Source organism: Lupinus angustifolius, chromosome LG04 (assembly GCF_001865875.1).
Source record: "Lupinus angustifolius cultivar Tanjil chromosome LG04, LupAngTanjil_v1.0, whole genome shotgun sequence".
Classification (NCBI taxonomy): Eukaryota; Viridiplantae; Streptophyta; class Magnoliopsida; order Fabales; family Fabaceae; genus Lupinus; species Lupinus angustifolius.
This window is the reverse complement of record NC_032012.1, coordinates 19,939,566-19,954,029: the sequence shown is the minus strand read 5'-3', so window position 1 is coordinate 19,954,029 and position 14,464 is coordinate 19,939,566. Positions and strand designations below refer to the sequence as shown.

The 14,464-nt window shown below is 35.8% G+C and overlaps 1 protein-coding gene across 1 annotated transcript; it reads left to right on the top strand.

Annotated features, from left to right (window-relative positions):
* On the top strand, positions 9,302–14,249 carry LOC109346134. Its single transcript, XM_019585530.1, has 8 exons — positions 9,302–9,764; positions 10,604–10,743; positions 10,913–11,012; positions 11,137–11,235; positions 11,915–12,262; positions 13,101–13,193; positions 13,292–13,498; positions 13,819–14,249. The coding sequence occupies exons 1-8, from the start codon at positions 9,441–9,443 to the stop codon at positions 14,074–14,076; spliced, it is 1,569 nt and encodes a 522-aa protein (XP_019441075.1). The 5' UTR covers positions 9,302–9,440; the 3' UTR covers positions 14,077–14,249.

Below are 14,464 nucleotides of genomic sequence, written 5' to 3'. Positions count from 1 at the left end.
TATATATATATATATATATATATATATATATATATATATATATATATATATATATATATATATATATATATATATATAAAAACTACTTTTTTATGTTTATTATTACTACATACCTTGATGACAACCTCTAGGTGAGTTGACTTTGTTGAAGGATCGTTTCTTGTGAAAATCCTTAACTTTGATTTGAATTTTAGTGCAAGGTTCTTTCTTTGATTCGGTTGAGTTTATTATGTGGGGGATTTATGAGTTGGTCACAGATTGGGATAATGTTTAGGTCTAGGGTTTGAGATTGAGGTATGTGTTCATGATGGGGTCACAAATTGGCGTATGGATGTTGGATTAGGTCACTGTATGGGGGTGTTGTGGATGGATTGTGAAGTTGAAGTTGGTGAGTGTTTAAGAATATGGATGGGGGATCTGAGGTGGAAAGGAGCCACAAACATGAGATGTTTGATACGCCTTGTGAAGTTTGCCACAAGAGAATGACTCTCTTGATAAGAACAATAATCTTGGCTCAGCCAAGAAGCTAGGAGAAAACTCACTAACAAAAGGAATTAATTTCAATAAAAATCACCTTAGTTTTATTAAAAGGGGGTCACAATTACATATAGGAGAAATACTTAGGAAAATTAAGCAACATTCAAATTTGAAAAGATAAAAACTCCTATCTAAACAAAGTGGTAAAACCTTCACGGTTGGGGAAGTTTGAATTGGCCTTAATTTGTGAATTGCCTTGACCGAATTTCCTTGAGTTAGTTTGAAAGGTTTTGAATTAATCTTAGCCAAATCCACACGTCTATCTTCAAGTTAAAATGGTTTGATCGTGAGCCTTGAGGTGCTTTGGTCTAACATGTTTGTTAAGATTTGATCTATCTTCTTTGGATTTGAAATGCCTTGAATTTGGTTGGTTAGCTTGGACGTGCAACCACTTGGATTTAAACATTATCTTCAAGACATCTTCATAATTGTAATATGCTTGCTAAATCAAATTTCAATCTCCTTTCTGATAGGCGACTTGGTCCTCCAATCTTCACATGTCAAACTCCTTCCTTGATTCATGCTACCTTGGAGATTTGACTAGGTCGTGCCCAACTTGACTTGTTCTCCTTGTCATGCGCCAACTTGGCCTTGTTCATATGTCTCCTATCATAATCAAAAGAACACAATTAAATGCTTAAAATAAGTTAAACCTAACTTAAGAATTAACATAGTAAACGAAACATAATAAGAATCAAAACTCAAATAAATTCCTAAATTACTTATGGGTTAAGACATTTCCCATTTACTTAGGTGTCCTAAGCAAACTTGTCACGATGGATCTTCCACCTTGCTATGGTCTTCATTTGGGCCTCCACTTGGGCTTTCCTCATGACTGATGCAATTGATGGGCCTGACTTCCTCTTTGTCCCAATCAGGACTTGACTCCATGAAGGAGCACACGAGTTGCCTAAGTATTTCTTATGTCTTCTTGACCTTGGCCCTGGTCATGGGCCCTCCTAGTCCACGTAGAGCTTACTCATTGATGTTAGGCCCAATTGGGTTTACATCATCCCATCATTCTTTGAAATAATTCAACCTCAAATGAGTCTTTCATCACCTATATCAAAAAAGGTTAAGTCAACTACATTTAAAGTAGCACTGATATTACCCTACTGATAAGGTAGGTCCAACTTGTAGGCATTGTTTTTTATCCTTTCTAATACTTGGAATGAGCCATCTCCTCTAGATTGGAGCTTTGATTTTCTTTGAGAGGGGAACCTCTCTATTCTCATGTGAACCTAGACTCAGTCACCAGGTTCAAAGATCACCTCCTTTATGCCCTTATTGGCTGATCTAGCCTAGCTTTCTGTCCTCTTCTCAATTTGTTCTTTCACCTTTTCATGGAGCTTTATCACATACTCCGCCTTTGCCTTGCCATCCTTATGCTTCAAGAGTGATGAACTGGGAAAAGGCAACAAATCAAACGGGGTTTGTGGGTTTAAGCCATAATCAATTTCAAAAGGTGAATACTTGGTAGGCACTATGAGTGGACCTGTTATAGGCAAAGGCCACATGGGGAAGACACTCTTCCCAAGCCTTCAAGTTCTTTTTCTGTATGGCCTTCAACAAGGTTGACAAGGTCCTATTCACCACATCAGTTTGCCCATTCGTTTGAGGATGGCATGTGGTGGAAAAGAGCTTTGTCTCAAGCTTACCCATAGGGTTCTCCAATAGTGACTTAGGAACTTGGCGTCCCTATCACTCACAATACTCCTTGGTAGGCCATGTAGTCGTACCACTTCTTTGAAGAACAAGCCCGCAATATGACAAATATCATCAATTTTTTGCAGGGTATAAAATGGGCCATCTTGGAGAATCGGTCCACTACAATAAAAATCGAATCCTTGCCACTTTGTGTTCGTGGTAAAGCAACCACAAAATCCATGTATAAGTCTATCCAGGGTGAGTCAGGGACCCAAAGGAGAATATAGTCCATGAGGCATGGCCTTGGACTTAGCTCGTTTGCAAATGATGCACTTTTCATAGAAAATTTGAACATCACGCCTTATAAGAGGCCAATAGGAGTGATCATGCAATATATCAAGGGTCTTTTGGGATCCAAAATGACCCATTAGCCCCTCTTCATTAAAAAGGAACCCTTCATGCCTAAAGTAAGCCTCATGGGCCGAAGTAATGCACTTGGCATAAGGTCCAGCAAAATAGGGGTCATGCTCATTCAAGCCCTTCACACATTCGAGACCCATCAGCCTGGTTCTAGGGTAGCAATTAGGGCATGCCTTTTAGATAAGGCATCGACCACTACATTAGCCTTCCCTTTTGTGTTTGACCACATAGAGAAATTGCTCTAGAAATTCTCCCCATTTGTCATGCCTCTTTTTGAGCTTGCCTTGCCCTTTCAAATACTTGAGTGACTTATCACTATGAATGACAAACTCTTTTAGCAAGAGGTAATGTTGCCAAGTTTGTAGGGCTCTTACTAATGCATAAAGCTCTTTATCATATGTGGAATAGTTAAGGGCATGCCCCCTAACTTCTCACTAAAATAGGCAATCAGATGCCCATCTTGCATTAGAAAAATCCCAATACCCACGTTCAAATCATCACATTCTATATCAACAGATTTTGAAAAGTTTTGCAACCTAAGAATATGTGTGTGGATCAGCTTATCCTTAAGCCTCAGAAAGACTTCTTCTTGTTTATCACCCCAATGAAATCCCACATTCATTTTGACCAATTCATTGAGAGGTGCTGCCAAGATACTGAAATCCTTGACGAACCTCCTATAGAAGCTAGCTAAGCTATGAAAGCTTCACACATCTGTGGTGGTCTTAAGGGTGAACCATTCTTGGATAGCCTTAATCTTTTCAAGATCTACTGAACTCCATTGGCACTAATAATGAAACCAAGAAATATCACATGATCAACACAGAAGCTACACTTCTCAAAATTGGCATATAACTTCTCCTTCCTCAATACAAGCAAAACACTTCTCTAGTGTTCATAATGTTCATCAATATTCTTGTTGTATATGAGGATATCATCGATGTATACCACAACGAATTTCCCAAGAAATTCTCTCAAAATGTGGTTCATCATCCTCATAAATGTGCTTGACGCATTAGTTAAACCAAAAGACATTACTAACCACTCATACAATCCATATTTTGTTTTGATGGTTGTTTTCCACTCATCCCTTTCCTGAATTCGAATTTGATGGCACCCACTCTTTAAATCAATTTTTGGAAAGATGCAAGCCCCATGTAATTCTTCCAATAGATCATCCAATATAGGAATGGGGTGTCGATATTTCACCGTGATGTTATTCATGGCCCGACAATTTGTGCACATCCTTCAGGCTCCATTTATCTTTGGGACTAGGATGACTGTGACTACACATGGGCTAAGACTTTCTTGGACCCATCCTTTATGCATAAATTCCTCGACTTATTTTTGGATTTCATTAGTCTCTTGAGGATTACTCCGATAGGCAGGCCTAGTGGGCAAAGATGCACTAAGAATTAGGTCAATGTGATGTTCTATGCCTCTTAATGGAGGAATACCACTAGGGACTTCCTCAGGGAACACATTATTGAACTCATTCAGAAAATCTTTTAAGAACTTGGGCATAGTAGCCTTATCAACATCAACATTGCTCAAACAAAAGCTCTTGCACAATAGTAAGGACATAGGCTGCTTTGTGATCAAAGCAGATTTACTTCACTCTTTATGACAAAGTAGCTCCTTTTGTGACCCTTTTGCTCAATTTTTTTGACTTTGTTAGAGTCTTTGGTTTCAGCCTCTTTTTCTTTCCTTTCCTTTTCCATATTTTCTTTCAACCTTCGTTGATCATCAACATTTGTTTTGGAGACAAGGATGATAGGACTATTTTGTGGTTGTGATGCATAAAAGTGTACTTATTAGAAAAACCATCATGAATGGCTTTCTTATCGTACTGCCATGGTCTGCCCAGTGGCATATGGCTGGCCTCCATGTTGACCACATCATAAAGGACCACATCCTCATATTTTCCAATGGAAAAAGGCAATTTTATATGTTGATTAACGACCATCTCCCCAACCTCACTTAGCCATTGCAGCCTCTAAGGTATTGGGTGTGCCTTGGTGCTAAGTTTTAACTTAGTCACCAATATTGTACTAACTACGTTAGCACAATTACCTGCATTAATAATGAGAATACAAACATTATCTTGCACAAGGCAGCGAGAGTGAAAAATATTGTCCCCCATGCTCTCGAACTTGACTCCCAAGGAGTCTTCTTATCATGAGTAAATCTCTATTATGCATGAAGATGTCTCCATCACTATCATGATCCTCCTTACTATATGCCTTTGATTGAGACTCAACGATTCCATTGAGGACCATAACCGTTCTCCTGGTAGGGCACTGAGATGCGATATGACCGTGACCCAAACATTTAAAACACTTGATGTCACGACTCCTCTAGTTAGGATCCATGAATTGTTTTCCTTGAGACTTGGCTGCCCCCACAACCTCCTTAGCACTAGAACCACTCTCCTTTGTTGCATTGCCCTCCTTATTAGATTTGTCCTTCCAAGTATTAGAAGAATACTTGAATGCTGAACTAGAGGAGTACCTGGACTTCTTCTTCTTGATTTGTTGCTCCACCTTGATGGCCTCTTGAATAAGGTCATCTAACTCCACATAAGGTTGCAATTCAACTATGTCCTAGATCTCAAGGCTCAACCCATGCAGGAACCGAGCCATTGTAGCTTCTCGGTCCTCATGAAAGTTGGACCTAAGCAAGGCCAACTCCATCTCCTTGAAGTAATCATCCACTGATTTGCTTCCTTGAGTTAGCCTTTGTAGTTTGTTGTGCACATCTCTCTGGTAAGAACTAGGAACAAATCTCATCTGCTTGACTCTCTTCATCTCCTCCCAAGTGTCAACAACCTCATCACTATATCTCCTCGTCTTTTTCTGATACTGATCCCACCAGACCATTGCATATTCCTTGAACTTGAGGGTTGGCACATTCACCTTCTTCTCTTCACTATAATGATGCCAATCAAAGATCTGCTTTATCTTCAACTCTCACTCAAGATAAACATCAGGGTTATTCAGTCCCATAAATGTGGGGACTTTAATTTTCACCCCTTCTAGCCTATCATCTCTCCTCTTATCACCACAACATCCTCACTCTTGGCCTTCCTCCTCATGCCTTCCTCTCCTATTCCTCCTTCTCCTTAGTTCTCCATCACTACTAGAGTCACCATCCAACCTCATATCAACATAGACTCTCATCTGCTCGATTTCTCTCTGAAGTGTCTGAAATTGAGTGTTAGTCATATCATGAAGCACGACTATCCTGGGGGACAAGGGTGAGCTATCTTCTAGAGTAGCCATAATGTCATTCTTCTAAAAAATCTCTCAAAGTGTTTAGTGTTTGCACTCCCCACTTCTCTCAAAGTGTTTAAGTGTATCCCTCCCTCACTTTTCTCTCAATTTTCTCCTTTGATTCTTGAGTGAGTCAAGTAATCAAGTTATGTGCGAAAAACGTGTGACAAGTTCACAAGATTACCAATGAATTGGTATGTGGCTCGACTGGATTGTGTTTGGGTGTATGGCTTGTGTTAGGGTCAAAATGGTTTGATCATGAGCCTTGAGGTTCTTTGGTCTAACATGTTTGTTGAGATTTGATCTATCGTCTTTGGATTTGAAATGCCTTGAATTTGGTTGGTTAGCTTAAACGTGCCACCACTTGGATTTAAACATTATATCATGACATCTTCATAATTGTAATATGCTTGCTAAATCAAATTTCAATCTCCTTTGTGATAGCCGACTTTGTCCTCCAATCTTCACACGTCAAACTCCTTCCTTGATTCACACTACCTTGGAGATTTGACTAGGTTGTACCCAACTTGACTTGTTCTCCTTGTTTTGTGACAACTGGGCATTTGTTCACGTGCCTCCTATCATAACAAAAAATTACAATAAAATGCTTAAAATAAATTAGACCTAACTTAAGAATCAACATAGTAAACTGAACATAATAAGAATCAAAACTCAAATAAATTCCTAAACTACTTGCTGGTTAAGACACTTCCTACTTATTTAGGTGTCCTAAGCAAACTTGTCATGGTCTCCACTTGGGCTTTCCTCATGACTGATGCAATTGATAGGCATGACTCCCTCTTTGGTCTAATTAGGACTTGTATTCAATAAGGAGCACACAAGTTTCTTAAGTACTTCTTGTGCCTTCTTGGCCTTGGCCCTCGTCATGGGCCCTCCTAGTCTACGTAGGGCTTCGTCATTGATGTTAGGCCCAACTGGGTTTACATCAATTTTTATGTTTATTAGTATTACTATATATATATATAAACAAGGTTATATTTATATATATACCGTGTGTAACATTATTTAAAAATGAATTAATTATTTGATTTGTCCAAATGAACTAATTCGAGTTGAAGCAAACAGTTCTTGAATTTTACCATGTTGAACTCGAGCTAAAAAAATAATTCATACCGAACTCGAGTTGAGTTTTGAGCTGAACAAATTCTTATCAAACAAAACTGAGCTTTAATTCAACTCAGTTCGACTTGTTTCCAGCTTTAGGCCTTGCTGTTGTTATTAGGTAGGCGTGCCATGAAAATTGTGGTCAATAGTAAGTTTCGCTAGTGACCTTTTCTGGTGAGCAAGGTGGACCACTCATTAGGCATATTATAATATTATATTTGTATTTTCTCACTCATACTTTATCAAAGTCAATTTTACATTTTACATTTTCCCATAGTACTTTCTAATTTTATTTCAAGATTAATTATGTCTAATTTAAAAAGGTGATATAATTTTATTATTGGTTTTATTTTTAAATTTATTAGATTTTTTCCTTCTTTTATTTTTTTATTATATATATATAAATAAATAAAAGGTGGCATGCAAGCTCACCTTGCTTGTATTCAGGATAGACATGATATAGTACTTAATGCATTTTTATTATCTGATATTAGTCATAGACGAATATTACACATAACTGGATAAATGGGTCCAGATTGTGAATGCTAATTTGGAGAGAAGAGGGTGATATTGAATGAATTGAAGAAGGGTGGAATCATATTAATAGTAGATGGTAGGATAGTTTGAAGAGTTTAAACAAAAAAATTAAAGAGGGGTGAACGACTGAAGTTATTGAAGTTGTAAATTTCGTAGTAGGAATGTATATATATAAAATATAAAAATTTATACACATTCACTATACCACTTATTATTTATTTATATTTTTAAAATTAATAAAAATTAAATATGAATGGTAGATGATACATTGTCAACATATAAAACTCATATAGTGTCTACATATTTTCTCCCCTCATATAACAATGGTATAAATGCTAATTGAATTATCTTTTGGGAGGGGATCCACTTATTCAACAAGTTAAAAATCATACCTCACATTTTAACCATTAATTCTAAAAAAATACAGTGATTGAGATTATTAAATAGAACTGAACCATTAGATTTTTTAAAATGAATGATTAAGATGTAGAGTAAATTATTATACTTTTCTATGTATAACACATCTATGAATTGATTTTTTTGGGAATGGTAGAGAAAATAAAAAGATTGGGAGTACCAAAATTTCCTCACTCCAAAGCCCCATCATATCGGTAGAAAATGATATATTCTTATATAGATTTTCCTATAGTAATTATACACCATAATAAAAGTAAGAGTCACCAAGTTATATTTTATGTATTAATGATTAATTTATAAATGATATAGGTCTTTTTCTCTATTCTTCTTTACCATCTCTTAAGGCCCATCGAGAAATGCAATTTTCTTGATACAGGTGTATGCATAGTTTTCTTTCATGCTTCTTATTACTACAACCATTAAATGAGTTTCTCAATCGATTTAGCATACCTCATTCATTTGTTATTCATTTTTTTAAAGAGCTAATAATGATTAGATATGAAAAGTAAATAATAATATGATATAATATGCAGTCATAACATTATCCACAATTTCTTTGTATTACTTTTATTTTAAAAAGAGTCAATGAATTAAAAATAAATAATACATAATACAATGATAATGTAATCCTTCTCTCATTGTATATACCGTCCACTTAAATTTGACCATACCTAAATTGCCCTTACCAACTCTTCACTATTTCCTTAGAATATATGTACACGTAAGAAAGTCCACTTAGATTATCAAATCAACCATCTCAAATCTATCCATCTACCTACAAATGTATCTTTCTTCAAATTGGGGAAAGTCCCAAAATGGCACTATAACATAAAGAAAACATAAAACATAAAACAAAGGTATTATCTATACTATTAATAAAGGGAAAACATAAAATAACCATTCATCATGGTGTAATTTGTGTTTTCTATTTTGTCATCAATATCTTTTTATTTCTACCAAAAAATCATATAATATTATTTTCTTATTTTATCCTTATTATCTTCTTATATTAAAAGTGTATTTAAAAAATTGAATATTATACCAATTGAATAAATTCAACCGTAAATGTAGCGCAAAAAATTATATTTGAATTTATAAAATACAAACTATACATTACAAATGATAGGAAAGCAGGTTGACAGGCACGACAGTGCATGTCAACACACTAGTTTATATACTCTTAGTTTATATATAATTATTATTTATTTTTTGAAACTATAAATAAATAATATAGTTATTGTATATAAATATAACATATTGCTAGTGTATAAAATTCAACGTCAATACATACATTCTTTTTTTTTTTGTCAAATAAAAATGATATGACTCTAAGTGATAAATTTGATTTTTGATCCATTCCTTAACAAACTGATCATCAGATAATGAATTTAACTTAACATAACATTCAATTTTCTTCACTTCCCTCATTTTCATATGCCAAACCAACACACTCTCTTCTCTATCTGACAGTTACTCGCTTTTTTCATGGCACCGTCCTCTCCTACCTCCGCCGACAACTTCGACGCCGACCGCCGCCTTCGCGAGGCCGAGGAGCGCCTCCGCGACGCAATCCATGAGCTTCAGCTCCGCCAGCGTCGTGCTGCTGCCGCTCAACACCACCATGAAAACAACAAACTCGACTCTCCTCCGTGCGATCATAGCCCCGACGAGTCATGTGTTGCTCATGCCATTGGCAACCTCTGTCAAACCTTTCTCCTCTCCTATGGCGTCCGCGTCGGAATCGGGATTCTTCTTCGCGCGTTCAAGCTTGCTCGTGGACATTCCTACTCCTCTCTCCTTGATCTCAAGGTTAGTCGATCGTGAAATTCAAATGGATTTGGGGTTCGTATTTTTTACAGCATTCATTTCATCCTTTAATATTAAATGTGTCTTACCAACCAAGCCTTGGTCTAGCTGTTACACAACCCAACTATATATAAAAGATTAAATGTTCGATTCCCGTAAGCTACACTTGTTGAGAGGGGCAACCACGCATCCTGAAAGACTGAAAGAGACTAGTTCCTTAGTAAGGAGAGACCTTGGTAGTATAAAAAAATGTGGCAATTAGATAAATAATTGCCATTTGTGTGTTTAACAGAAAATATTTTTCTTCTAAAATTTAGTTTAATATTTTTTCGTTTTGAAGTTAGTTTAAGTTTTGATTGAAATAAAATTTAAATTCGAATATAAGACAACAGAAATAGGGATTTTGTGGAACAATTTAAAGTGCAAGTTTAATTTTGATGCAATGTCAGATTTAATTGTTGCCAAATGTGACAGGTAGTTATTTCAAGAGTCTAACATTTTTAACAATGTGGTAATGCACAATTGATTAATAGTGTAAAAAACATGTACAGGTACATCACAATGAAATCCTTCAAGTAATTGCACATTTGAAGTTGTTGTTGTTTTTATTTATTTTGTATAAATTGATTTGGCGGGGTATTATCCGGTTCGGTAAATTCTTCTGTTGTTAATAGTTTTGGGTGGCTTGGTTGGTTACTTGAAGCTTTTTAGCTTTCACTTGTTATTAGGTAATAATATGTGTGTTGCATGAATGTGTTGGTTATTATGTATTTTATGTTTGTTTTTGCTTTAATACAAGTTGAAGAGATCATATGAGGATGTATATGTATTTTGTTTTCCAGCAACTTGTTTCAGAAAAAGATCTGATTGTGAGGGAAGAAGCGTGCCGTATTGGTTTACTTTTTGGTGGTTTCACCGGATCTTATCACGCACTTAGATGTTTGCTGCGAAAGTTGAGAAAGAAAGAGACTCCGATGAATGCGTAAGTTGCAACAAAAACTGTCATCTTGATTTGTTTTTATAGCTTCTCAGTTAACCTTTTGTTCTTCTAGATTTTTTTTTGCTGTATATATGCTTGGATATTGTTTTATGCTGTTGACATTTGCACACCTTGCTTATTTATGATTTTGTTTAAGTGGATGATGGAGCAGAATTTTAGCAGGTTCAGTTGCTGGTTTCTCAATTCTTGCATTAAATGATAAAAATAGGAGGCGCACACTGGCTTTATATCTGTTGGCTAGGCTAGCCCAGGTACTTGAAAGCATATCCCTGGAACAATTTCTGGGAATTCTGATTGTGATGGATGTATCTAACATTTTTAGTCTCGGCAAAATGTTCTGCATACACCAGTCTAATACACATTCTTATATATCAGTGTGCATATAACTCAGCAAAATCAAAGAACAAGTTTCACCTTTGGGGAAGTCATTGGAGACATGGAGATTCTTTGCTGTTTGCCCTAGCTTGTGCGCAGGTATTCAAATCTCATTCTTAATTTTCTTGCTGGGATATTATTTTTAACCTATCTTCCTTGTTATCTTTATTTGTCTGATAATTGGTATCAGCATATCAGCCATAAAACTCGGGGGAAATAATTTTATAAATAGCCTTGACAAGCCATGAAGGAATGTTTATTCTATTTTGTATGCTAAAATTATATTAGCTAGTATCGGCAGTAGTTTAGAGCAGTGATGCCATCTTAATAAATTTATTTTATTTTAAACCAAAAATAGGAAAAACACCCATCTTTTTAAATATATTCACCTCCTTGCTGTATTGATTTGTAAATCAGAATATAGTTTACAGTTTCTTCTTTCTTACAAATCCAAATCAAAATACCTTGTAATCTTTCTGAATTAAAAATATTGGACTCAAGTTACTGATCTATTGACTTCTCCAGACATTTAGGTTGCCTTTTAATCAATCAACTGTCTAGGTGAGTTACTAAGTTGTCTATTGAAAGAACCCGATTATTAGGATTGGCAGTAACTAAATGGAAAAAGAAAAGGCCTGTGGCTGTTTATTATGGTTTTCTTGTGACTTGTACATCTTAAGACTTTTATGTATACCTTCCTATCTACTGTTATGTTCCAAATAATTATTTCTTATCATCTCATGGTTATATGACTTTTATCAGTACAATATTATTTCAGGTTATGTATGCCTTTGTAATGCGTCCTGAGAGCTTGCCGAAAGCCTATCAAGACTTCATTCAAAAGACAGGGCCAGTTGCAGAGCCTGTATACAAGGCTGTAAGGGATAGTTGTAGATGTTATCCAGTTGATGTTGCTTCGCTGCATGCTTACTTATCTCGCATAGGAAAACCTGACTTCGTAAAGTTGGAAGAATTCCCCTCCATTATTCCTTGTTCCATTATTCATCCAGGAACTAACTCATGTTTAGCTCACCAAGGAAAAGCAACATCAGCAACGTTCAAGAAGACATTCCCACTTTACTTCTCTTTGACCTTTGTGCCGTTTGTTGTCCTGCATCTGCAGAAGGTATTCCCTTACCAAATTATTTTTGTTATTAGTGTAGCATAAAATCAAATGCATATATGTTAGATAAGCAAAAAAATAAATAATTAAAGCAAGCTTGTGTGAAGGGAGCATGCCCATATTTTAGAAGCGTTTATGGGAAGTGTCCTTTCTATGTACTCTGGAAGATTGCTATCGTAAATCTTGATCAAATATCTTGTCAGAAACTACCATGTAGTTGACCGTATCTTTTTCAGTGAAAGTTTCTTAGGTGCTGTTTGACATATGGAATTAGGCTTTGGTGTTGAGCCTTGAAATTAGAACTGGAACTCTCAATCCAATTATATTGTATTGTGTGTGTATATTAGAAATAAAATTCTAATAGTCCAGTTCCATGGATGTTGAAAAGAATAATGCTTGTTGCTACGAAAAGCACTTCTACCGATGCATATGAATGATGTGGGTGAGAGAAGTTGACTTTATCCAGTATGACTTAGTTGTGAGTGAGTTGCTTCAAATTACCCGGACATGTTTTGAAACCAATTAATTTGAAGTTTTTTCGTACTATATATAGTATCACTTATTGGAAAGTAATGATTTTATGCTATTTTCAGTTATTTTCTAGGTCCTAAGAATAGCAACCGAAGGACAAAAGTTAAAAACAATTCTAAGATGAATTGTTTTTGTACCTTGAATAAGATTATTACCCTGATAATTGGTTATATGTGTATTGCCTTTGGTCTACATCCACCAATGCCCCTTGCTAGTTGCTTCTATTTCTGCTAGTGCTATAACTTTTGTCATTGCCATTGCCATTGTTGTTATGGACATTTTATTTTACTGATGATGATTGTATTTGCAGTTCACTTCTGCTCCTTTCCGGACATGCTGGTTTGCCATTAAAGGCGCTATTCGTTCAACATCTTTTTTGTCTGCTTTTGTTGGAATCTTTCAGGTGGATATTTGTTGTTTATTTTTATTGTCTTAGTTATATTTACATTTCTATTTAATAAATATATCATTCATGTTCTGAATGTCTTTCTGGTTTTGCAGGCAGTCATATGTTTACATAGAAAAGTTGCTCCGAGAGATCACAAACTTGTATATTGGATAGCAGGGGGAGTAGCTGCCCTTTCAGTGCTATTGGAGAAAAAAGCAAGGCGTGGTGAGCTAGCTTTATATGTTCTTCCCCGAGCAGTAGATTCATTATGGTATATCTCGGTTAATAGGCACCTACTTCCAGATCTTAGGAATGCTGAGGTAAAGTTACTTTGTGCTAAATTTACAGATTCACTTCTCTGATCCTTTTTTGTTTTAAACACTACCCAAAATGTGCTTATGTGCTTCTAAAACTCAGTGACAACCTTTGTTGCTAGGAAATGAAAGTCAGTTTTACTGTTGAGGCTTCTTTTGATGTTTCTGTTAGTTCTTATATTCATCTATATAATTAGATGATGTGAGAGTTTATGAAAGGGGATTGAAGAACTAGGAATACGAATAGTAAACTGTAAAAGGAACCAAGTTCTAGTGTTATATATACAAGGTTTATTGATACTGTCATCTCCTTCAACTGGTACCAGGTGTTCTTGTTCTCTCTCTGTATGGGAGGGATCATGTATTACTTGGAACATGAGCCAGAAACCATGGCTCCATTTCTTAGGGGTCTAATCCGCCGCTTCCTTGCCAGCAGAATAAGCAATCCATGCCCACCATCTAATACCACTGCTTCTACATACCTGCAAGCTCTTGATGGCATGACAAAACCAGAATTGGTAGAGAAAAAGAATTCTGAATCTTCCTCAGAAAAGTTAAATCTTGAATCTATTCCTGGGCTTTGAAGTTGATTGGGGTTTGAGGGGGATAACTCTCTCCCGGAACTATTGTTTCTTAGGTTACAAGGCATCCGTTTTATGTTTGGATTAAAAGGGAACCTGATTCTATATTAATTTCACCATTGGTTCTACATTTTTTATTGAATTTATAATGAAAGTGATATTCCTGAGATTTATTAGATGATTAGGTTTGTCTATATGATTTGTGAATCATATCTTGTAATTATTTCTTATGATTTTGTTCCATAAGGATAAAGATTATCTTACGTAAACATAAAAGGGTTGAATGCACAATATACTCAAACAATTCAGATATAAATACCAACAAGATGTTCTAGTGGTGTAAGACCTCACTGGATCTTTAAGGTTGATGGTTCGATTTTTGGGAGTGACA

Coding starts and splice junctions, on each gene's coding strand:
- LOC109346134 (XM_019585530.1), top strand. CDS start 9,441: ATGGCACCGTCCTCTCCTACCTCCGCCGACAACTTCGACGCCGACCGC. Junction 9,765..10,603: donor CCTCTCTCCTTGATCTCAAG/GTTAGTCGATCG, acceptor TTTGTTTTCCAG/CAACTTGTTTCAGAAAAAGA. Junction 11,236..11,914: donor TTGCCCTAGCTTGTGCGCAG/GTATTCAAATCT, acceptor ATATTATTTCAG/GTTATGTATGCCTTTGTAAT.